The sequence below is a fragment of the Hyperolius riggenbachi genome, chromosome 10, assembly GCF_040937935.1.
Source record: "Hyperolius riggenbachi isolate aHypRig1 chromosome 10, aHypRig1.pri, whole genome shotgun sequence".
NCBI classification, from domain to species: Eukaryota; Metazoa; Chordata; class Amphibia; order Anura; family Hyperoliidae; genus Hyperolius; species Hyperolius riggenbachi.
In genome coordinates this window covers 175889630-175914222 of record NC_090655.1, presented here as the reverse complement: position 1 = coordinate 175914222, position 24593 = coordinate 175889630, and the positions used below count along the sequence as shown (strand labels likewise).

The 24593-nt window shown below is 42.8% G+C and overlaps 1 protein-coding gene across 1 annotated transcript in view; it reads right to left on the bottom strand.

Annotated features, from left to right (window-relative positions):
* Window positions 1-273: 273 nt before the first annotated feature.
* Window positions 274-24593, bottom strand: part of PRPF19 (pre-mRNA processing factor 19) — a 170848-nt gene continuing 146528 nt past the window's right edge. The window contains exons 14-16 of the mRNA XM_068257991.1: window positions 21417-21587; window positions 4798-4903; window positions 274-891 (exon numbers count right to left, since the gene is read on the bottom strand). Coding sequence (XP_068114092.1) covers window positions 794-891; window positions 4798-4903; window positions 21417-21587 — 375 coding nt within the window. The 3' untranslated portion in view covers window positions 274-793. The remainder of the gene's footprint in view (window positions 892-4797; window positions 4904-21416; window positions 21588-24593) is intronic.

The window sequence follows — 24593 nt, the reverse complement described above, 5'->3', positions numbered from 1 at the left end:
CATATGGCACATGTAGCTCATGAGGACAGCCTGGACTGAATCGTTCAATTAGTAAGAAAATATATAATGGGATGGTTTTTAAAATAAATGTGGCCTATCATTAATGTGCATTTTTAACGTCTGTTGAGATGCCCTGATGTGTAGAAATGCTGCTTATTGCACTTTATGTAAACTCTTAACATTATACTTGTTTTAGGACAAGTCCAGTCCACTAGGGAAATTCAACATAGAGATGAATTCAGTAAATGAAGTAGCAAAGTAGACTTTTTTTTTTAAAGAATTTATTAAAACATTATAAACTGTGGAACAAGCTAGAGTTAAAGAATTGGGGGGGTTGTAAAAAAAACAAAAACAAACTAAAGAACGGATGTTGCAATGAATATGCGTACTACCAAGCAGCTAACTGTACGAACACCATAAGGGTATTGAACCATTACAGTGGACTTACAAAGGCATGTATTTGAAACTACTATAAAAAAAAGGTCTAGAGAAAATGTAAATGAGGCATGTAGCAATCATCTATTTAGCCAATTGATAAGAGAAATAAGGCTGCTCTGTGACTAGCTAATAGAAGAAGATGGCTAGTTACATACAATTATATGATAAAGTTAACCAATTTACAGAAAAATAGAGTACAAAATGCATTGCTGCCAATTCATCCAATACTTCACAGTAATCACCAACATAGGTGCTGCGCACATGCACGAGTGTTGAAACGTCATAAGCATGTTACTTAAGCGATATCACAAGTGTGGTGACATGTAGCATGACTAGTAGTTCACAAACTTGCAAATCAAAGGCTGTAAAATCGAAGACTGCGATCCATTCCTGTTGATGCCAGAAACTTTGCATTCTGACCAAATGCCAGGCCTGTAGTAAGTGCACTGTGATCTGTAGCAAAATAAATACGTTATTTAGATGAAGTCTTCCAATTGAACAATAAACTAATATGCAAACAAAGTATATTTAAATAAAAAGCAGAAAACCATAAGCTTTGTAGATTTACTCAATAATTTAACCACAATGTAGTGAGCACTAGACATTCATGTTTTGACGCAAAAGGATTCACATTAAGCAAAGCAAAACGGTTGACCCAGGCAAGTCAGAGCTGAAGATCTGGGGCTTTAGCCCCAAACCTCCACCCATTGTGCCCCAGATGTCAGGGCACATAGTGCCCTGGTTCTCATGTGGCGCTGGCATCCGTTACCATTCTGACGGTCCTGCTCTCTAGCACCGCTTGCACAGTTTGTCTCAGCTCACACTGCGAAAAACATCACAGAAGGCTGCAGGCAGCACACAGTGAGGGCTGCTCGAACTTGCATTGGATGCAACACCATGCCCCCTTTCTTTCCTGGCTGTTTTTGATTATGAGTGCTGGAGTCACCATGCGACAAGTGAGTTCCCTGTTTAGACTGCTGCTACAGAATGGAGTCTATAGCTTGCCAGAAAGGGGGAGGAGGGGGCGAGGAATATGTCTGTTTTCAGGAAAAAGTCCCTTACTTAGAGAGCCATGTACTGGCGAGTTCTTATCTAAACAGGCACTGGGACCTGCTACAGGACTTTCTTCTCCTGACACTGCAGGAGTATTGACTTTCATTATATCCAGTGGCTGCTGAAGCCTGCAACACCATATACAATCTGTAGTGCAACCTGTGCAGGGCAGTCAGTGGATACATAATGATAACTGCCGTGACCGCAGGAGTGGAAAGTCCTGATGCCTATTTAGACAAGTTGACTTGTCAGCATTGCAGCCAGCTAGATTCAACTTGTCCCTGATGCCCCATGTTCTGCGTCGTCCATATTACTCTTGGGTATAGAAGGCTTATGCCTGAGACGCTGCAATAGTTTCTTCCATCACTGATAACAGTTTTTGCAGCAGGCTACAGGTACCTGTGAAATTTACATCTCAAAAAATAAATAGTTTGCCCATGGATAGTTAGTTATTTTCATGATAGTCATTATTAAGGCTAGTAAAGGGTCATTAGCCAAAAAGAATTCAAGGAACAGGAAGTTACAAGACATACATTTTTTATTGTAATGGGAGGACAGTGATTGGCCAAGGGATCACATGATCCCTTGGACCAATCACTGCAGCCAGAAGGGTCAAGGGATCACATGATCCCTTTGACTAATCAATCAGTGGTGCAGTACTGAGGCCATGTGCACACGCATTACAGGAAGTAATGTACTTCCTGTTAGCTGCACATTTCAATGATCGCTGTTAAGGTCCGTACACACATCGGACTGGAGGCAACAACGGGTCCGTCGTTGCCTCTCGCTGGGTGGGCGTTCCAACGACAGTCCGGCGTGTGTACGCACTGTCGGCGGACTGATACGGCTGTTTCAGAGCGATCCACCGGGCGGATCGCTCAGAAACAGCCATATCAGTCCGCCGACAGTGCGTACACACGCCGGACTGTCGTTGGAACGCCCACCCAGCGGGAGGCAACGACGGATCCGTCGTTGCCTCCAGTCCGGCGTGCGTACGGACCTTTACTCGTAACAGTAATCATTGCGGCTTAAGAAGGCACCGATCGGGTAAAGGGACCACAATGGTCTTGCAACGATCGGTGCTGTGCCTGTGGCGGCGTTTGTTTTCATGGATGTATTTCCTATGTTCTGGAGGCACGAGTGGCCAACTTTTTGGACGTAGGAGAAGCATCCAAAAGGCTAAAGTGGTTAAAGATGCATACACACACACAATTAATGTCACCCACAGGGATTGAGATTTGTGTCCCTGGGTCAACAATTCAGAGCAGAGATTCAAAAGAAAGGCTGCTACACTCACGCTCACCCAACAAAGGGAGCAGGGAATCTTGATTAAGGAGCCATCTCTGCTCCGATACGCGTGAGCTTTTATCTGTATGCTGTGATTTTGGATATGGAATAAAGATTTTTCTATATTTTCACCAAACAACATTGGTGTAGCGGGATTTCCTTTGTGCATTGCTGAATTCAGAGCAGAGTTCTGTATATGTGTCAGACACATTCTGTTGCTATGGAGGGGGGCAGAGGGATGACGGTGTGATGCATGATGCAACGTTTAGAGGAGAAGAAAGTCTACAGCCTGCACTTGGCTGAAATGCCCCGGTACTCTCTCAGCGACACGTTACACCTTGACACAAACAATTGTCTTTTTTTTGCAGATGAACTCTTGTATGACGGTAAACCTTTATGGTTAAACCACTGGAGTGTGCTGACTAATCCGTTACATTGTTCAGAGGGGTATACATGTCAGTGCCCTTAAAGGAATCATCAGGCAACAGGTTACAAAATGAGTGGTACTTACCGGGGGCTTCCTCCAGCTCCAAGCTCCCAGGAGGTCCCTCGCCGCAGCTCTGCAGCCAGCCGCTCGCTGGAGCTCCGACCCGGTCCCCGGCGATGACGTCAGAGCGACCTCGAGGTCACTCTGTACTGCGCCTGTCCGGCCCACGTGGCCGTGATTGACAGCACCACTCGCGCAGGCGCAGTACAGAGCTCTGACGTCATCACCGGGGACCAGGTCGGAGCTCCGGCGAACGGCTGCAGGGACGTCCTGGGATCTTGGAGCTGGAGGAAGCCCCCGGTAAGTAGCACTCATTTTGTAACATGTTGCCTGATGACTCCTTTAAAAGACAACTGAAGCAAGAGGGATATGGAGGCTGCCATAATGATTTCCTTTTAAAGCAAACCTAAACACAGAACTTCCTCTCTGCTCTACAAGATAAGCAACAGCATACTATTCTTTACAGAAAAAAAAAACCTTGTTAAAGCTTATACAGCTCTTCATAAATGCTCCATTGTAGTTACTTCCTGGTTTGCTGGGAGCACATGAAGGGTTAACATCCTGTGTTTACATATTAGCTCTTAACTGGGCAGACAGCTGGGAAATACATTTACTCTAGCTTATTACTTGCTGAGAAAGGAAAATTTGACATTTAGCCATTTTATAGAAAACACATGCAGGGTGGACACGGTGGATTTCTCTGTTTTCCTGCTCTCCTGTGCAAGAGTTCAGGTCTGCTTTAAGCAATACCACTTGCCTGGCTATCCTGCTGATCCTCTGCCTCCAATACATTTAGCCATAGACCTTGAACAAGTATATGCAGATCAGGCGTTTCTGACATTATTAGATCTGACAAGATTAGCTGCATTTCTGTTTCTGGTGTTATTCAGACACTATTGTAGCCAAATAGATCAGCAGGGCTGCCAAGCAACTAGTATTGTTTAAAACGTCATAAATAAGGCAGCCTCCATATTATTCTCACTTCAGCTGTCCTTTAAGTCTATGCACCTCCAATGCATGAGCAACGTCCCAACCTGGCTGTGCTATTTTTGCTTCTTAGATTTCAGTCAGAGGGAGCTTTAACCAGCCAAAAACCATCTAGCATGTATACAAGACTCAAGCACCAGGACACTGCAATTCTAAATAGAAGCTCACTGGACGCCATTTATCTGATTCTAAACTATACAAGACAGCGCACTTTTACATTCACAACCCTACAAATCAGGAAAATTAAGGCCTTACAATTAAAAACATGCTTATATTAATTTACCACAAAATCCCAATTTGATTTGTGCTTGCCCGATTAAAAAAGAAGGAGGGGGGGGGGGAGAACAGATTCTCACTATATTATTTTAAGCAATTGCAGCTAGCTAGAAGCAGGGGTTTTGGAAAAAAACAATTGGCAACAGTCTTAATACCCCTGCAAGGTGTCAAGAGATATTAAAATAAAAAACAAAAAGACAAAAAACCAAACTACAGGACTTCACCTAGTGATCTTTTTAGGACAACATTGTCAGACAACGAAAACTGACCTGTGAAATGCAAAACCTCTGCCCACTGCTTGCAGATGTAGACCTGTATGTCAGTTCCTCCAACAGCAAGGTATGTACCGCTCTGATCAAACACCAGAGATCGAACCTGTAAAGTAAGAATGTATTATTATAAGTCAGGAACCAGATAAAGTAAAAAAAATAAAAAAATAAAATAAAAAAAAAAAAGCTTAAAGGGACTCTAACAAAAATGTCATTGTGTTTTCTACCATCCTACAGGTTCCTAAACCTATTATAATGTGCTCTGGCTTACTGCAGCACTTTCTACTATCACCATCTCTGTAATAAATCAGCTTATCTTTCCCCTTTCGGACTTGTCGTCCTGTGTCTCGAAGGCTGCCAACTCTTCAGTGTGCTCTGCTATGCATGTCCCCTCTATGCACACTCCCCTGTGTGTGTTATTTACATTAGCCAGTTTTTCTCTGCTCTCTTTATCTTTTACAAGCTGGATAAATCCTCTGTTCACATACTGATGAGTCACATACGGCAGAATTACAGACAACTGGGCAGAGCTGTCTGCAAGAAGAAACAATCAGCTTGTAACTCTTCAGTAAGCTGCAGGGGGAAAGAGACACACAAATGATCTCTTGAGATTCAAAAGGAAGGCTGTATACAGCCTAATTGTGTATGGATGTATTTTCTATGTGTGGACATACTGTACATCAACCTACTTCCTGTTTTGGTGGCCATTTTGTTTGTTTACAAACACACTTTTTGAAACGGTTTTTGACTACTTTTAATGTGGCGGGGAGCGGCGAAATTGTGACAGAGGGGAATAGGAGATGTCCCCTAACATACTGGTATGTTTAGTTTTGTGTGATTTTAACAATACAGATTCTCTTTAAAAATAAACACTGCAAATGAAAATAAAAAAAAGTTAAAGCAAAAATGTTCCCGATAATGCAATTTGGTGGTCTCCTCTTTACACTCCACAGCTCTCCAGTGATGGAACTTATCAAAGCACCCTTTGTCCAAACAATCCAATCCAAATTGATGACCCCAATTAAAGATTTAGACTGGGTTGAGGCTTTATCAGCAGCTTTGCCCAACCTACCACTACAGCTTGAGGTGGTCACTAACGATACAATTTGCTGATCAATTACAAACTATTCTTCATATGAACGATTAGAAAGGATTAATAAAGAATGAAATGAGAACCGGATATAGTTTAGTATGTACTGGTAAGGATAAATTGATGATAAAGTAAGTATCTTTATACTCACAAGCCAGGGTTACCACTCAGGCAACCAATGTAGAAGCAAGTGGGGAGATTAAGCCTGTCCACACTCAGGGTTAAGAAGTCGCTCTCCATAGATCAGAAGAAAAGGGGCAACACCCCTCCACCTGGGGTGGACTCGTATAGTACAATGTGAACAAAGGCGCAAAAAGAATAAAAATAGATAAAACGTTTAAAACATGGGTAGGCAGTGGTGGACTGTCTACGTCCAAGCAGACACAAAAACCTATTAATGTTTAAAAAAATAGAAAATGTATTGATACACCCCAAGGTTCTTTGGCCTCTGTTCACCTTGTACGATTGGAAATAATTGTTTGAGACCACTAATGGACAAAAATCTCCTAACCAATCCTATCGACAGGTTTGAACCGAAAATCATTTTTATTAATCTGATCAGATTAGTTAGAAGCTCTTTGTCCATTAGTGGCCCCAGACGATCATTTCCCAACATCCATACGAAGAATCATTCGCAATCGATTGTTCAGCAAATTGCATCAATAGTGGCCACCTTTAGGCAGCTTTATGACCTACACCAGACATACATGATCCCCTTCAGACTGCCCATATTTAACAACAAGGGCTGGTTTAGACGGGAGACCCAGTCAAATGCTTTTCTGCAAGTGTGCATTTGACTGCTTTTGGTGGCTTTCTGCAGCAATCGACGTTTTTCACCCCTGCAGGGGTACACGGAGACGCAGCAATAAGCCACCCTAGAAGCTGCAAATGTCTTCCAGATTTAACAGAAATTATGGGGGAGGGAGAATCGGGATCAGAATACAGCATTTAGTCAAATGATGGTAAAAGTATGGAACAAGCGCTCCCATTCATTTGAATGGGCAGTGCTTAACCAATGAGCATTGTGGTGACCCCCGATCGGCCATGTGAACCAGTCTTTACATACACGAGTGAAAGGCCTCTGCCCCTTTGTTTGTCAATCTTATTTGAGAGAGTCCACCAGTAGCTGACTCTTGGAGACAAATAGTCAAATTTCTGCATAAGGTGGGATGCTCAATATCTAGGAGTCCACTAAAGTGCATTTTGGGGGTGTTCTCAGATTAAAGTATCCAGGCATCCTTTTAAAAAAAACCTGACTGTCTCTGTATACTCCTGTCCCTGTGTCCATGCTTTTTGCTACTGCGCATGTGCGCAGCACGGACCCGGACAGCCGTTCGGACATGAGGACAGAGCCAGTGAGACGGGCAGGCGTAGACGGGCTTGGGTCTATTAGTCTACCATAAAATGTATGTCCAAGACTCTGTTTTCTGCTAGACCAGAGAGAGCAGTGAAATGGTTGGATTCCAAATCCCCTATTAAGGCTGAATGGGTTAGGTGGGTTGATACTGCCCTCCCAAACAAATAGCTAATCTATAACCAAAGAAATAGGTTTCCTAAATTGAATCTGGTTTGGGATAAATGGTGTGAGCAGTCCAGTTGCCACTGCTGTCTGCCTGGCTGCTTCCTATCCGACCTCAGTAGCTATGGGATGCTACTTGCATTGATAAGATCATCCAATTCTTTCAATTAGATGATCTTTAACCTCTTACTTGAATTCTGCATTTGGCTCTTTGGAGAATTTATGAACCCCTGCTATTCATGTGTATTAATGTTATTTATAATGTACAGGGCTTGGTGTCACCTTTGTTCTCTGTTTTAACCGGTTTGCCCTTGATTAATGACGGTTGTATTTTGTATTTTTGCATGTATGGGCACCTTAAAGTGGATCCAAGATAAACTTTTAGGGCCCATTCACACTTAAAAGCGCAAAACGCCGGGAGTGATTTTTCCGCGATTTAACGCGGAAAAATCACTGGACACTGCAGCGATTTTTCCGCAAACGCATTTAGCGCTTCTATAGCACTGAAACACGAAAGCTGGGAAATCGTCTGAAAATGGTGCAGGCTACACGTTTGCGTTTGTCGATTTACGCAAATTGCCCAAGTGAGAATGGGCCCATAGGGTATCATTGCACTAGCACTTTAAAAAGCTCTAGTGTGAATGGGCCCTTACTCATTGCATAATTGTGTTCCTTTCACATCAGTCTTATCAGGTTTTTGAACAATCGCAAAATACTTTTTTTTTTAGTGGTTTCAACTTGTTTCACAACAAAAGCGGTTTGATCGCTAGTTCACACTGGGCGATTTTTCAGCGATTTGATGATCACTGGCGATCAGCAAAATGCTTCTGCTAATGCAAGTCAAGGGTAGTGTTCACACTGTAGCGATTGCCAGTGATTAGCGACTTGCTGTTGGTGCATGCAGCATTTTTGGAGCGATTACATTTCAATGTTCTAGAATCACAAAACACAATCACTCCTAAATCGCTTTCCTGTACAGTGCAAAAACAGCTTTTTGCAAATCGCTGGCGATCAGCAAAACGCTACCAAGGCGCCCAGTGTGAACTAGCCCTGACAATTGTGCTGCATAAAAGACCTCTGTTGAGCGTGTGAATGGGGCTTAACAGACAAGTTTGGCAGATGGACAGATAGTTGGTAGAGGTTTATGAACCTTAAAGGAGTCATCAGTCCGCTCCGGCCCACGTGGCGGTGATTGACAGTGCCGCTCGCGCAGGCGCAGTACAGGCCGACAAGGAGGTCGCCCTGACGTCATCGCCGGGGACCGGGATGGAGTTGCGGCGAACGGCTGACTGCAGAGCTGCGGCGAGGGACATGCTGGGAGCTTGGGGCTGGAGGAATCCCCCGGTAAGTAGCACTTCTTTTATTAATTTTGCCCTGATGACTCCTTTAGGAAACTAAAGAAAGTTTTGACTCCTCAATATTGGTAGCTAGGGTTGACCAATTTTTAATCCCTTAGAGCTGGTCCACACTAGGTCCGGAAACGTATCCGTGGCTGCGTTTTTCAAACCTGATGAAAAACTGAGTCCCGGATACGAATGTTGAAAATAGCAGCCAGCCTCACCCAAGTAAAAAACGGATCCGTCTGCGTTTGCGGAGATCCGTTTTCAACACCTGAACGGAAGGTCCGGATCTGCTGCATTTTCACGCAACGGATCAGGACCACGGATACACGCAGGGGTAGTGAAAGCAATGAGAAAACGCATCTCCAGCTCCACAGGCAAAAAACGGATGTTAAAACGGATAGCCTGAGCTTTATGATTGGCCTAAAAAAATCCTCCCACTCCTTCCTAATGATGGAGACGTTTTCTGTCAGGGAAAAACCTGAACGGAAACTGATGCACTTTCATCAGTTTGCAGTACGGTGGGTACTTCCCCTGATCCGGACTGCAGTGTCCGTCCTGCAACTGTGTCTAGTGTGGACCAGCTCTTAATCCATAAAGATAATGTAGGTTGTATCCATTTTTGATAAGCCCCTGATAATATATGGAAAGTGAAAGATATAATCCACCATGCAAAGAAACGCTCACATTTGGTTGCCTAAATTTGCCGTTTATGATTGCCGCCTTACAAAAGTTTGGAATATATGGCAACTTCTTGAATGCAATTCCAGTTTAATGTTCATATTACTCACCTCTAACCCATTAGCAGTACCCTTTGCCAGGGGGACCAGACAAAGATTCCCACTCTTACCAGCACTTTTTTTGGCCTAGCGAAGCACTTTTTTTGCCCAAGTGAAATGCTGTACCTGCTTTTAATGTCCTCCTTTCTCAGGCTTTGCGCTCCATTTGCCCCCGTTTCGCAATCAAGATGTTTGATACGGAACGAATCACTAAGACAGCGCTGTCCATTACTTGGAGTGCTGTGAAAAAGCCAGAGGCAGGAAGAAAGGTCATGACTACTATTAGTCAATGCCTGAAAACAGAGAGCATAACAACGAAATAAGGGCAAACAGAGGGCATAACCTGAGAATGGAGGACATTACTAACAAAAGCTGGTACTGCATTACACTTTGCTTTTTTTAGTCTTGAATGTCCCTTTGTTTTTTTTCGTTTTGGACGTCCCTTAAAGTAAACCTGTACGGGCTGGAGAACAAAAAGTTACTTACCCTGGATAAAGGTAAGCTTCTGGGTAGTTCAGAGGCTTCCCTTTTCCACCTCAACTTTATTGCCACTGGCTGGGATCCTTTGACAGTATACGGCCATTGTCCCCCCTTTGTATATGAGTGCAGCCGTACTGTGGCTTCCCTTTACCTAGATAACTAACGTTTTTGTTTTCCTGTCAGGTTCACTCTAATGATGCCCATACACGGTACAATAAAAACCATTAGATTTTCCCATTTATTTGACAAAAAAAATCAATTTGATCAAATCAATCAAATTGAATGAAAGTCGAAAATACTTCTTTTGATCAAGAAAAATAAATGATCATCCCGTTTGTTCAATTAAAATCCATTCGGACATGTTGGGAAAAAAATCTTTATATTTGTTAGAAATTATTTCATCGAAAAAAAGTAAAATAATTGCACCATGTATGGGTACCATAAGAGATACAATAATAGGTAGTCATTAATCATGAGTATCAGCTACCTCTATTTGCTGATGTGGCCCCTTATGGTCACTAATGCACCGCCATCTCTCCCAAACCTTTAATTGGCTAATCTGTTTTGATGCCAGGTTTTTCTGTTAATATTACTAAATCAGAAATCCATTTTTGTAATGTCCCAACTACTCAAGAAGAAAATATAATTGACCATTAGGGGGGGGGGAGAACAACATCAGGGGTTTTGTTGTTCAACTCAATATTGCCCGCCGTTACCGCCGCGCACCAAACCGACCATGGCGGCCCAACATCTTGCAGCAGGTTCGACTGATTGATGCACCCAATTTTGCCCCAAAATTAGTTGCATCATTGATGCACTTGGGGGCACCGATTTTTATCTGATTCGATTATAATAATCTCCAAGTCGCCTCATGTATGGCCACACTCCAATGATTGCTACTCTCTATCTTAAAAGAGAGTGGTCCAGATGATGCCTTATGAGCTCCAGAACGGGAAAATAATAATAATTAAAAAAAAAAAAGACTACTAGGAACCAAGGATGGATTGTGCATTATCCTGTTGGCCCTGGACCACAGTCTCGAAGTGTGGAGGGAGTGTGGTGGCAGGGGCGACCCAATGATACTCTACTCAGCGTTGATAACTCTGATGTTTGAGCCTGTCGCTTGCAGTTCCACCTGCATGTCCGACTATGATGGAGGAGCAGAGGATTGATTTAATAGTGGAACTGTAGACGCTACACAGCAGCTCCTGCGGCGTACTAAACTTTTTCAGTTGTCTCCAGAAGAACAACCTTTGCTGAGCCCCCCAAATGCATCTCAGATAATTTGTGATGGTAGAGCCAAGGGACAAAACCATTGGCACTTTGGAGATCCCAATGCATTCAAGACTGAATTGAGTATATGTGGGCGCTTTCTGAAGTCCAGTCAATTCAACAGTTTTTGCAGCATTTATGCAGTATGCAGGTTCCCTATTTTCTCCTTATGAGGCCAAGGTTGGTGGTGTCAACTTAATGACCTTGACAGAGTCAGCGGATGAGGTGCAGCTCTTTTTGTACAAGGAGATAGTACACACGCCTGCAGGGCCCCAGTGTTGGTGGTTCGAACACTAGAGGGGCAGCTGCTGAGCTTGACTGGTTGTGTTCGGTTGGCGAGGAAGTCCTTGATCCACTTGCATAGAGTGAGGTCAACATAGAGTTGAACAAGGTTGCCATGCAGGATGCACTAAGGCATTGGGGCCAAACCATGTTACTTGCTTGTTGTAAGAGATTTAAGGTTGGAAAATTATTAGTCAAGTACTTCCCCTCTGACCAGGTTTACCAAATTAGGCCCACCTCTTTCCCACCTCCCTCACATCTGGAGATTTTCACCCACTCTTATTTGAGATATTTCACTTTATACGCTCTTGAACTGTAACTTTTTTATCCACAATTTCCCACTTTGTTTATCATCAGTGTTAAAGGATACCACAGCCCACAGGCTGTGGTAAAATAAATGCAGCATGTGTAGGGGAAAAAAAAAAGGACATACTCACCGCTCCCAGCCGTCGGGTCCCGCTCGTCTGCTACAGCTCCCGGTACCGGCCGACTCATCTGACCCCTGACCTGGACATACTGCACTGCGCATGCGCAGTATGTCCAATCATCTTCCCTTCTGCCGTCGCATCTTTTTATGAAAGTGCCCGCTTCCTGTCCATCCCAACTCACTCCCCCTCCACTCTCTCTCTCCAAATCGCCGCTCCCAGCGTGACTCCAGCTAGCATGTCACACTAGCTTTATTAGTGGAGCGCACACGCTGTGCAGGGAGGACGCGGGGGAGTGTCTGATCTTCTGCCGTCATGATGCGCATGCGCAGTGCAGTATGTCCGGGTCAGGGGTCAGATGAGTCGGCCGGTACCGGGAGCTGTAGCAGACGAGCGGGACCCGACGGCTGGGAGCGAGGGGAGCGGTGAGTATGTCCTTTTTTTCCCCCTACACATGCTGCATTTATTTTACCACAGCCTGTGGGCTGTGGTATCCTTTAAGTTCCTTTTACCTTACTGAAGACCTTTTGATCCTGCGATCCCTCATGTTTATATGGTTATATTAGTTCTTGCCCAAAGGATATTTATCCAGTAATGGAGAGTCAGGACACCTGGACATCTATTCCTAGGCACAGGTTTTTTTACTATAGTACATAGCAAAGAAATGAGCAGCGCTACTTAAAAACACATTAGTGCCTACCTGCAAAAGAGTGCAAGCCCCACTTGTGGGGTCGAATACACACCGAGCATACACATGACCTGTCTACCACTAGAGGAGGATGTTGGTTTCCATTAACAGCTTGCATGCAACCTATTAAGTACTCGTCCCTCCCACTGCGAAGAAGTCAATCCTCCATGGGAGGGGCCTAACACTAACTAAATCCTAACCTATGTATATGCATAGCCTGGGTGGGAGTACTTAATAGGTTGCATGCAAGCTGTTAATGGAAACCAACATCCTCCTCTAGTGGTAGACAGGTCATGTGTATGCTCGGTGTGTATTCGACCCCACAAGTGGGGCTTGCACTCTTTTGCAGGTAGGCACTAATCTGTTTTTAAGTAGTGCTGCTCATTTCTTTGCTATGTACCAATGTAATTCGTTTTTGGTCAGCTGCTCCCACTTAACAGCCATGCTTTTGGTGTATATGCAGAGCTTCTGTTTGGGTTCAAGGTGCGTTTGTAGTTCCTGGGGGGGCTCAGCGCATCTCTGATGGAGGCCATTCGGAGGCGGCCTGGTGTTGCGCTGATCCACCTTTTGCGCAACTTTCAATTTTCGATTTTATTTGATTAGCCGCACCCAGGCTATGCATATACATAGGTTAGGATTTAGTTAGTGTTAGGCCCCTCCCATGGAGGATTGACTTCTTCGCAGTGGGAGGGACGAGTACTTAATAGGTTGCATGCAAGCTGTTAATGGAAACCAACATCCTCCTCTAGTGGTAGACAGGTCATGTGTATGCCCGGTGTGTATTCGACCCCACAAGTGGGGCTTGCACTCTTTTGCAGGTAGGCACTAATCTGTTTTTAAGTAGCGCTGCTCATTTCTTTGCTATGTACTAATGTAATTCGTTTTTGGTCAGCTGCTCCCACTTAACAGCCATGCTTTTGGTGTATATGCAGAGCTTCTGTTTGGGTTCAAGGTGCGTTTGTAGTTCCTGGGGGGGCTCAGCGCATCTCTGATGGAGGCCATTCGGAGGCGGCCTGGTGTTGCGCTGATCCACCTTTTGCGCAATTTTCAATTTTAGGTTTTTTACTATAATTGGAGATAAAGTACGTTACAATGTTATGGTCTTTGAATTATGCCATCTTAATTCCAGCCAAGTGAAATATTAGGACTACCATATATTGCTACCTTTAACTTCTTTTTATATTTGATACCGTTTTAAACCTTTTCATACAATAATTTTTTTTCTTGAAACTCTCAAATCTGTATTGTAAAAAAATAAATAAAAAAATTAAGGTTGGGCAAGCTAGGTGCGCTCAACACAGAATGAATGTTTCAATGAATAAAAAAAAAATTCCAACAATTACATTGTGCAAATTCTGAAGTAAGCAGTCACGTGAAAAGACCACGTTCCAAGGCCAATGGATGAGTTGCACAGAGCAATGTATGACGGTGTACAGCTTATATTCCTAACTATATTGGGCTGTACCACTATCATACATCCAGGGAAGGCTGAGTAGTGATTACTACTAAATATGAAATCTGCATAGATTAACTATTTAACTATATACACAATCATTTTTGTTTTAAAGTGTACCTGAGCTGCAGCTTAGGTACAAAATTATGTACTTTCCTAAGAAGAGGAAGCCTCTGGATCCTAAATGAGGCTTCCCTCTATGTCCTCTGGTCCCCCATCACTGAGCGCGGACTCTCCACAGATTATATAAGGACTTGTTGGTAATCTGATCAGGGCTGCGCTCCTCTTTAAAGGGAACCTTAACAGAGGAATATGGATGTTTCCTTTCAAACAATACCAGTTCCTTGCCAGTCTGCTGATCTCTTTAGATGTAGTAGTGGCTAAATCACACACTTGAAACAAGCATGCAGCTAATCCAGTCTGACTTCAGTCAGAGCACCTGATCTGCATGCTTGTTGAAGGGCTGTGGCTAAAAGTATTAGAGACACAGGATCAGCAGGAGAGTCAGGCAACTGGTATTATTTTTAAAGGAAAAAATCCATATCCTCAGTTTAGGTTCCCTTTAAGCATGAGCATGGCCTTACCACGCCTGCGTGAACAGGAACACGCCTGTGAAGTACTACTGTGCAGGCATCTGGAGGACAGTGAAGGAAGCCTTAATAGGATCCAGATGCTTCCAAATCCTTAGGCAAGTATGTATTCCTGAACCCAAGCTTCAGCTCAGGTTCTCTTTTAGGAAAGAGGCTAAACAATGGATCCTTCTTGTCCCAAACACATGATGCATACAGCAAACGATCCACATGCAAAAGTCATCTTTTAGTCGCTCAGTCAAGTTCATTACATACATTAGGTCACATAATAAATAATATTGGTGAACAAGTGGTTACAGGCAGCACCCAACCATCTAGATGCGACGTGCTATTGGTCGTTGTCCCTCTGTCTCCAGGAACAGCAAGCAGGAACTCCAAGAGAAGAGACCCAGCACCGTCTTCAAGTGTATTATAAGCTCTTTTATTTATTTAAGGCATCAAAAAGACAAAAAGGGCAAGTCTGTGCGACGTTTCGAGAGGCGACTCCTCTCTTTCTCAAGCTGACAAGCCCTCTGAATACATAAGACACAATCAGCCTTAAATAGTCCTTGCTCCACTAGGGAGCCAATCAAAATGGTCTGGACGCCCTGTCATCAACCAATTAGGTTAAGTTCCTGCTTGCAGGCCCTCCCATCTGGTGGAGGACCTGATGGGGAACTACATCTATTTATACACTCCAATCATTTTAAAATGGCCGCTAGAGGGCCGACCAATGGGGGTAGAGCATGTTCTGAATGGAAAAAACGTCATTTAACCGTCATGCGGAAATCCGCATTGAAAATCCGCATGTGGTTGCGTTCAATGCGTATGCGTAAAAACGTACGCGTAAAACCATATTCCAATACTATGACCACGCGGAAATCCGCATTGGATATCCGCATATGGTTAAAATTAATGCGTATGCGTAAAAACGTACGCGTAAACACCCGGAAGCAAAAAATCGTCTAAACCATAGACGTTTCAATCCAGTCGCCTATACCGGTTACGCAAAAAATTGATCTTTACCGATTGAAAAATGTACATGCTCCTAACCCTAATAGGAATGAGTGTCAACAATATATAATATATGATAAGAGAAATCTGAAAAAAATATAAAAAGGAAAAAATTACAAAACTCACGCTAGGTGTCTGGCGGCCACCCACAGCGGCGGCCAGACACCGAACGTCACAAAAAATGAATATAAACCACATCTCACCCTCCCAGACTGGCGTCCGTCTTAATCGCGGCGGCCAGTCTGGGCTAGCGAGAACAAAATTACCAATTCTGTCCCGACTGGCGTCCATCCCTGGCGGCCACTCGGGAAAGAAACAGGCAAAAAAATCAAAAAATATATGCTTTGAAGGCCAGCCCGGACTGGCGGCCACATATCAGCGGCGGCCAGTCCAGGAGAGCCAACAAATCAACATAGTCAATAAATATATTTTTTTCAAAACAAATAATAAGTTTTGCTATAAGCTCCTCTCCCCCCCGGCCGGCGGCCACCAATTGTGGCCGCAGGTCGGGAAGGATCGGGAAAAAAAGAAAACAGAACCAACCCAAAAAGAAGACTCCAGGCGTCCAGACCAAACAATAAACAACAAGACATCTATCTATAAACACATGGACCCAACTCGCACTCCCGGTTAAGACCCCCTGGACCAAGGGCATCCAGCTTCCTAATCCAAAACAACTCCCGTCTCAATAATAATTTGACCCTATCACCCCCCCTGCGTGGTGGGGGGACAGAGTCAATCACCTGGACCCTCAACTGGCTAACATTATGGCGACAGGCAGAAAAATGGCTAGCAACCGCTTGTTCAGATGTGCCCGAGCGGATAGCTGACTTATGCGCAGAGATGCGCATTTTAAGTATCTGTGTGGTCATCCCCACATAAATCAATCCGCAAGGGCAGCGAAGAAGATATACAACATATGCAGAGTCACATGTGTAATAACCATTAATTGAAAAACGTTTCCCTGTAGTAGGGTGTGTAAAAGTATCTCCTTTAACAATGGAATTACACATATGACACGACAAACAGGGAAAAGTCCCTTTTCTTGTAGTAGTTAAATTGGCAGTTCGAGAGCCAATATCTGCCCTCACCAAAGTGTCACCAACTGTAGGAGCCTGTCTATATGACATAAGTGGATATTCCTGAAATTCCTTAACCTGTGGAAAACCTTGTTTTAATAAAGGCCAATGTTTCCTAACAATTTTCTCAATTTGTTTGGAATTGGTTGAAAAAGTAGTGACCAGAGGAATCCGATCGATCTGTCTGGAGCGTGATCTTTTAATTGGGGAGGATCGGCTAAAGGGATTGCACAAATCTAGAGGATAATCTCTTTGAATAAATCTATTAGCCATTTCCTTCAGACGTGTATCTCTCAATGTCGCATCAGACACTATTCTATTAACACGTTCAAATTGATTTTTTGGAATGTTATTGGCAATATGGGAAGGATGGAAACTTCTATAATGGAGTAACGCATTTCTATCAGTAGATTTCCTAAATATATCGGTGGTCAATTTTCCACCAACTTTCGTGACCACCGTATCCAAGTATGATACAGAATGAGTACTACAAGTATACGTTAGGGAAATGTATGGACAACATGCATGTAGATCTTTGATAAAAGCATTCCAGGGTCGAACGTGGCCCCGCCCAAATCAAAAAAACATCATCAATGTATCTCCACCACCCCTTGGAGTGGCGGAGAAACAATTGATTCGTATACACAAATGAATCTTCGTAAAGACCCATGTATAAATTAGCATAAGTCGGGGCCACGTTCGACCCCATAGCTGTACCTCTACATTGTTCATAAAATGTGTCCTCAAACAAGAAGTAATTCTTCCTCAAAATCACCTCCAACAGATCGATAAGAAAACGTCTCTGATCATCAAAAACATCTGAACAGGTTTGCAAATAATGAGATACTGCCTCCACACCTCCATCATGAGGGATGGAGGTGTAGAGTGACTCTACATCAATTGTAACCAATAAATCATCATCATCTAAATTTTCAAATTTATCAATCACCTCCAGGAACACTTGAGTGTCCCTGAGGTAAGACGGTAAAGCTACTACCATAGGGGGGCTCCGTTGTCGTAATGGACACTATCAATTATCGTGCAGAGATTTTACGCCAGTTGGGGGATAGAAGTGTTTATAGAATTTTAGATCGAGACCCAATCTGGGATCTGAGGAAGTTGATTGATCGTTTGTTAAAGAATGCTCTGGATAAAAACATCATAGACAGGGATCTAGCTACTTTCCTGGTTCAGGACAATCCTGTAACTCCTGTTATGTATGTTCTTCCAAAAGTACACAAACGATTGGTCGATCCACCTGGTCGGCCAATCGTTGCAGGTGTAAATTCATTATTTTCTCCAATTGCTAAATATTTAGATTGTATTCTTAGACCTATGGTAGTAGCTTTACCGTCTTACCTCAGGGACACTCAAGTGTTCCTGGAGGTGATTGATAAATTTGAAAATTTAGATGATGATGATTTATTGGTTACAATTGATGTAGAGTCACTCTACACCTCCATCCCTCATGATGGAGGTGTAGAGGCAGTATCTCATTATTTGCAAACTTGTTCAGATGTTTTTGATGATCAGAGACGTTTTCTTATCGATCTGTTGGAGGTGATTTTGAGGAAGAATTACTTCTTGTTTGAGGACACATTTTATGAACAATGTAGAGGTACAGCTATGGGGTCGAACGTGGCCCCGACTTATGCTAATTTATACATGGGTCTTTACAAAGATTCATTTGTGTATACGAATCAATTGTTTCTCCGCCACTCCAAGGGGTGGTGGAGATACATTGATGATGTTTTTTTGATTTGGGCGGGGCCACGTTCGACCCTGGAATGCTTTATCAAAGATCTACATGCATGTTGTCCATACATTTCACTAACGTATACTTGTAGTACTCATTCTGTATCATACTTGGATACGGTGGTCACGAAAGTTGGTGGAAAATTGACCACCGATATATTTAGGAAATCTACTGATAGAAATGCGTTACTCCATTATAGAAGTTTCCATCCTTCCCATATTGCCAATAACATTCCAAAAAATCAATTTGAACGTGTTAATAGAATAGTGTCTGATGCGACATTGAGAGATACACGTCTGAAGGAAATGGCTAATAGATTTATTCAAAGAGATTATCCTCTAGATTTGTGCAATCCCTTTAGCCGATCCTCCCCAATTAAAAGATCACGCTCCAGACAGATCGATCGGATTCCTCTGGTCACTACTTTTTCAACCAATTCCAAACAAATTGAGAAAATTGTTAGGAAACATTGGCCTTTATTAAAACAAGGTTTTCCACAGGTTAAGGAATTTCAGGAATATCCACTTATGTCATATAGACAGGCTCCTACAGTTGGTGACACTTTGGTGAGGGCAGATATTGGCTCTCGAACTGCCAATTTAACTACTACAAGAAAAGGGACTTTTCCCTGTTTGTCGTGTCATATGTGTAATTCCATTGTTAAAGGAGATACTTTTACACACCCTACTACAGGGAAACGTTTTTCAATTAATGGTTATTACACATGTGACTCTGCATATGTTGTATATCTTCTTCGCTGCCCTTGCGGATTGATTTATGTGGGGATGACCACACAGATACTTAAAATGCGCATCTCTGCGCATAAGTCAGCTATCCGCTCGGGCACATCTGAACAAGCGGTTGCTAGCCATTTTTCTGCCTGTCGCCATAATGTTAGCCAGTTGAGGGTCCAGGTGATTGACTCTGTCCCCCCACCACGCAGGGGGGGTGATAGGGTCAAATTATTATTGAGACGGGAGTTGTTTTGGATTAGGAAGCTGGATGCCCTTGGTCCAGGGGGTCTTAACCGGGAGTGCGAGTTGGGTCCATGTGTTTATAGATAGATGTCTTGTTGTTTATTGTTTGGTCTGGACGCCTGGAGTCTTCTTTTTGGGTTGGTTCTGTTTTCTTTTTTTCCCGATCCTTCCCGACCTGCGGCCACAATTGGTGGCCGCCGGCCGGGGGGGAGAGGAGCTTATAGCAAAACTTATTATTTGTTTTGAAAAAAATATATTTATTGACTATGTTGATTTGTTGGCTCTCCTGGACTGGCCGCCGCTGATATGTGGCCGCCAGTCCGGGCTGGCCTTCAAAGCATATATTTTTTGATTTTTTTGCCTGTTTCTTTCCCGAGTGGCCGCCAGGGATGGACGCCAGTCGGGACAGAATTGGTAATTTTGTTCTCGCTAGCCCAGACTGGCCGCCGCGATTAAGACGGACGCCAGTCTGGGAGGGTGAGATGTGGTTTATATTCATTTTTTGTGACGTTCGGTGTCTGGCCGCCGCTGTGGGTGGCCGCCAGACACCTAGCGTGAGTTTTGTAATTTTTTCCTTTTTATATTTTTTTCAGATTTCTCTTATCATATATTATATATTGTTGACACTCATTCCTATTAGGGTTAGGAGCATGTACATTTTTCAATCGGTAAAGATCAATTTTTTGCGTAACCGGTATAGGCGACTGGATTGAAACGTCTATGGTTTAGACGATTTTTTGCTTCCGGGTGTTTACGCGTACGTTTTTACGCATACGCATTAATTTTAACCATATGCGGATATCCAATGCGGATTTCCGCGTGGTCATAGTATTGGAATATGGTTTTACGCGTACGTTTTTACGCATACGCATTGAACGCAACCACATGCGGATTTTCAATGCGGATTTCCGCATGACGGTTAAATGACGTTTTTTCCATTCAGAACATGCTCTACCCCCATTGGTCGGCCCTCTAGCGGCCATTTTAAAATGATTGGAGTGTATAAATAGATGTAGTTCCCCATCAGGTCCTCCACCAGATGGGAGGGCCTGCAAGCAGGAACTTAACCTAATTGGTTGATGACAGGGCGTCCAGACCATTTTGATTGGCTCCCTAGTGGAGCAAGGACTATTTAAGGCTGATTGTGTCTTATGTATTCAGAGGGCTTGTCAGCTTGAGAAAGAGAGGAGTCGCCTCTCGAAACGTCGCACAGACTTGCCCTTTTTGTCTTTTTGATGCCTTAAATAAATAAAAGAGCTTATAATACACTTGAAGACGGTGCTGGGTCTCTTCTCTTGGAGTTCATAATAAATAATATGGCATGCATAAATCATGCTATGCTAGGAGTCTAGATTCACAGTAGGACACTGCGTTATGATGCGACGTTAAGGCTGCAACGCAAAATTACAACGCAACTTAACACTGCGTTACAATCACATACAGTAGATTCAGTAGAGCATGCAGGCAATGAAAAGTATGCTTCCCTGTATCTGTAACTGTCTGTGTTAAGAGGTAACACACTGCAGCAGTGCGTCACAATAAACGCAACATTTACAACGAGACTAACTTCACACTGTGAACATCATAAGGGGTTAACATTGCCGTGCGGCAACCTGTGTTATGCGACTTTATTAACGCAGGACAATAACGTCCCACTGTGAATCTAGCCTCAGTTATTTTTGTGGAAAAGTAGAGAGCGCAGGATTTTGCTTTTGAAAAGGCTAGAAGAGCTGGTAGGGTTTTGTAAAATATAATACTAAATATAATCCACTGGGAAGTAGCACTGAGCTCCACTATAAAAATCTGGTTACTATAGATTGACCTGGGATATTTCAAGCTCTGGTTAGGTTAATCTGATCCAAGACGAATTATGATGCTCCCCAACCCATGTCATACCTGGTAACCCTCCTCCAGTTGAAGGGTTTTGAAGTTCTTCAGTTTACGTAAATCCCACAGCTTCACACTGGAATCATCAGCAGCAGTTGCCAAATAGTAACCATTTTCTGAGAAAGCCACACATGATATAGGACCAGAATGACCAGGGAAATTGGCAACATTAGAACGTTCCTGCAGTTAAGAACATGAATGTAATCTGTCAAAAGTTCAGACTTCTAATCATCATTGCACGGTTTACTGTAAATATGTAAAATAAAGTCCACCTGAAATACAAGTCAACCCTCTAACTTTTGACCTTTTAACATTTGGAAAATAGGTACTATGAAGTACAAGGCAACTAATCGTTGCTACTCCTATATTCACAAAAATGATTAGTGCTATTTGCTTCAAATAGTACTGCCATGTTTATCTCAAGGCTTGTGCAAAGCTGTACACTAAGGGACATGATCTTTGTATGGAAGAAAAAGTTTTAGCCGTTTGTATGGGAAAGGGGTCTTTAAAGTACGAGTGATTAAATTGTGGAATGTACTACCACAGGAAGCAGTTATGACAAATTACATATCTGCATTTAAGGGGGCTTAGATACTTTCATGGCTATAATTAGTAGGTACTTTCCAGTGATGTTATTCCAGGGATTTCATCTGACTGCCACCTGGAGTCCGGAAGGATTTCTTTCCCCTTTTAGGGCTAATTGGCCTAAGCCTTGTTTGGGGATTTTGTTTTCCTCTGGATTAACGGAGATACTATATGTGAGGGTGCAGGCTAGTGTTGTACCTTATTTTCTAGTTGAACTCAATGGACATACTGAATGTCTTTTTTCGACTCATAACTAAGAAATAATGTCCCCCTGTACTACCTTAAATGTTGCCCAAACGCCATGTCACCTAACTAGCAATGTCCCCAGCTTGTCACGTCCCCCCACAATCATTCTCCCATGACCACTTGGTCAAGTATTGCATCCCTTCCCCTTCCCATGCAAAGAGGTACAGGGATATATTAGTGGGTATCATTTACCACACCTTGGTACAGGCAGCCCTCCTACTGCCTCTTATCTATTCTTATGGTCAACTTTATACATGTCAGAAGCGCTCTCCTGTCATCAGTTTAATGCCATTCCAGTACTTTTGGGAGTTACTATGGACAGAATGGCCAAAAAAGAAAGAGAGAGGAAGTATAGGGAAAGGGTTGCCACTGTGCAACAAAGCAGTGCATTTATGATCCACTTTTATTGAAAACAATGGGGGTTTCCTTGAATAAGTCAAACTCCATGTCCACAGTAAGGATGTCCGGATGAATTCCGGGAGTCAGACCATAGGATTCAGTAACAGTGAGCATCTTTATTTATAGTACTCCCATTAGTAGTCTAAAGTAAGAAATAAAACATGGGTGTCTGTAAGATGGCCTACATCATTTACTTCTAGTGTAGAAAAAGGAATTTTAGGAGCGGATGATCTGAAAATATAAATTATAAACTGTTCAAAGGGCATGACTTGCCACACTATTGTTTCTTCCCTGTCTTGCATCTCTTCCATCAAAACAATGTGCTTGCCATTTTCATTCGCATTTATGGCACTTGCATATTAGGTTGTCAACCAACAGCTGTTCAGAAAAGTCTGCTGTCAGAGTGGAAAGTAGCTGAATGGTCACAAAACAAACTTATGTTATATTCCACGGACAGCAGCTCCGTGTACACCAGGAAATTGCACTCAGAACCCTCACCTTTTTAGCCTTCACAAACTTGACTAAAACTATTCCGTTGGTGGTGTGGATAGTGTTTCTTGCTGGGTCACGGCACCCTCTGTGGAATAGATCAGTTGCTCATTTTGTGAGGATCAGCTGCTATCTGATAGACTTTTCGGTGGGAGACGGCCTCATATTCAAGTACCATATTTATTTGCAATGTGTATAAACAATGCATGTATTTTTGGCACGCACCCATCTATACTGGTACTCTGTACAGCAGCCTTTCTCAGCCTTTTTACCCTGGACGAACACTGCAAATACTTTTTGGATCTCAAGAAACCCCTGGCACAGTCTTTAAAAACTGATATGGCCGTTTATGCCACTACCCCATATTATAGTGCCCTTTATCACAATCACTAATGCTTTTTATTAATGTGCTCATTATTAGTCTGATCCCCAATTTAGTGCTTCTTTTTAGAGTACCCCCTATTGTAGTGTGCTCATTATACTTCCCCCCACACCCATGATGGGGAAAAATTCCAAGGAACCCCTGCAGAGTACTCAAGGAACCCTGGGTTTCCAGGAAACCCTGGTTGAGAAAGCCTGTTGTACGGTGCTGCAGGAAATGATATGATGGAGTATTATTTATTGGTTTCTTAACCACTTCCCAACTAAGGGGTTTTACCCCTTGACCACCAGAGCAATTTTCACCTTTCAGCGCTCCTTCCAATTCATTCGTCTATAACTTTATCATTACTTATCGCAATGAAATGAACTATATCTTGTTTTTTTCGCCACCAATTAGGCTTTCTTTAGGTGGGACATTATGCCAAGAATTATTTTATTCTAAATGTGTTTTAATGGGAAAATAGGAAAAAATGTATTATTTTTCAGTTTTCGGCCTTTAGGTTTTTAAATAATGCATGCTACTGTAATTAAAACCCATTAAATGTATTTGCCTATTTGTCCCGGTTATAAAACAGTTTTATTTATGTCCCTATCACAATGTTTGGCGCCAATATTTTAATTGGAAATAAAGGTGCAATTTTTTCAGTTTTGCGTCCATCCCTAATTACAAGCCCATAGTTTATAAAGTAACAGTGTTATACCCTCTTGACATAAATATTTAAAAAGTTCAGTCCCTAAGGTAACTATTTATGTATTTTTTTAATTGTAAATTTTATTTATTTATTTTTATTTTTTTAATTACAAGAAAAAAAAAATTGGGGAGCGTGGGAGGTAAGGAGTTAATTTTTTGTGTAACACTAATTTATTTCTATGTAAAAAATGCTTTAGGGTGTAATTTACTATTTGGCCACAAGATGGCAACAGTAACTTTTTGTTTAATACAACCTGCAAGCGTCCTTCCGGACCCTTGCAGGAAGTACTAGGAGGCTGAGAGTCTGTTTTTTTTTCACAATGATCGCGCTGCTCAGCGGAGCAGCAGCGGATCATTGTGGGGCTTAGATCAACGAACGGGAATCGATTTTCCCG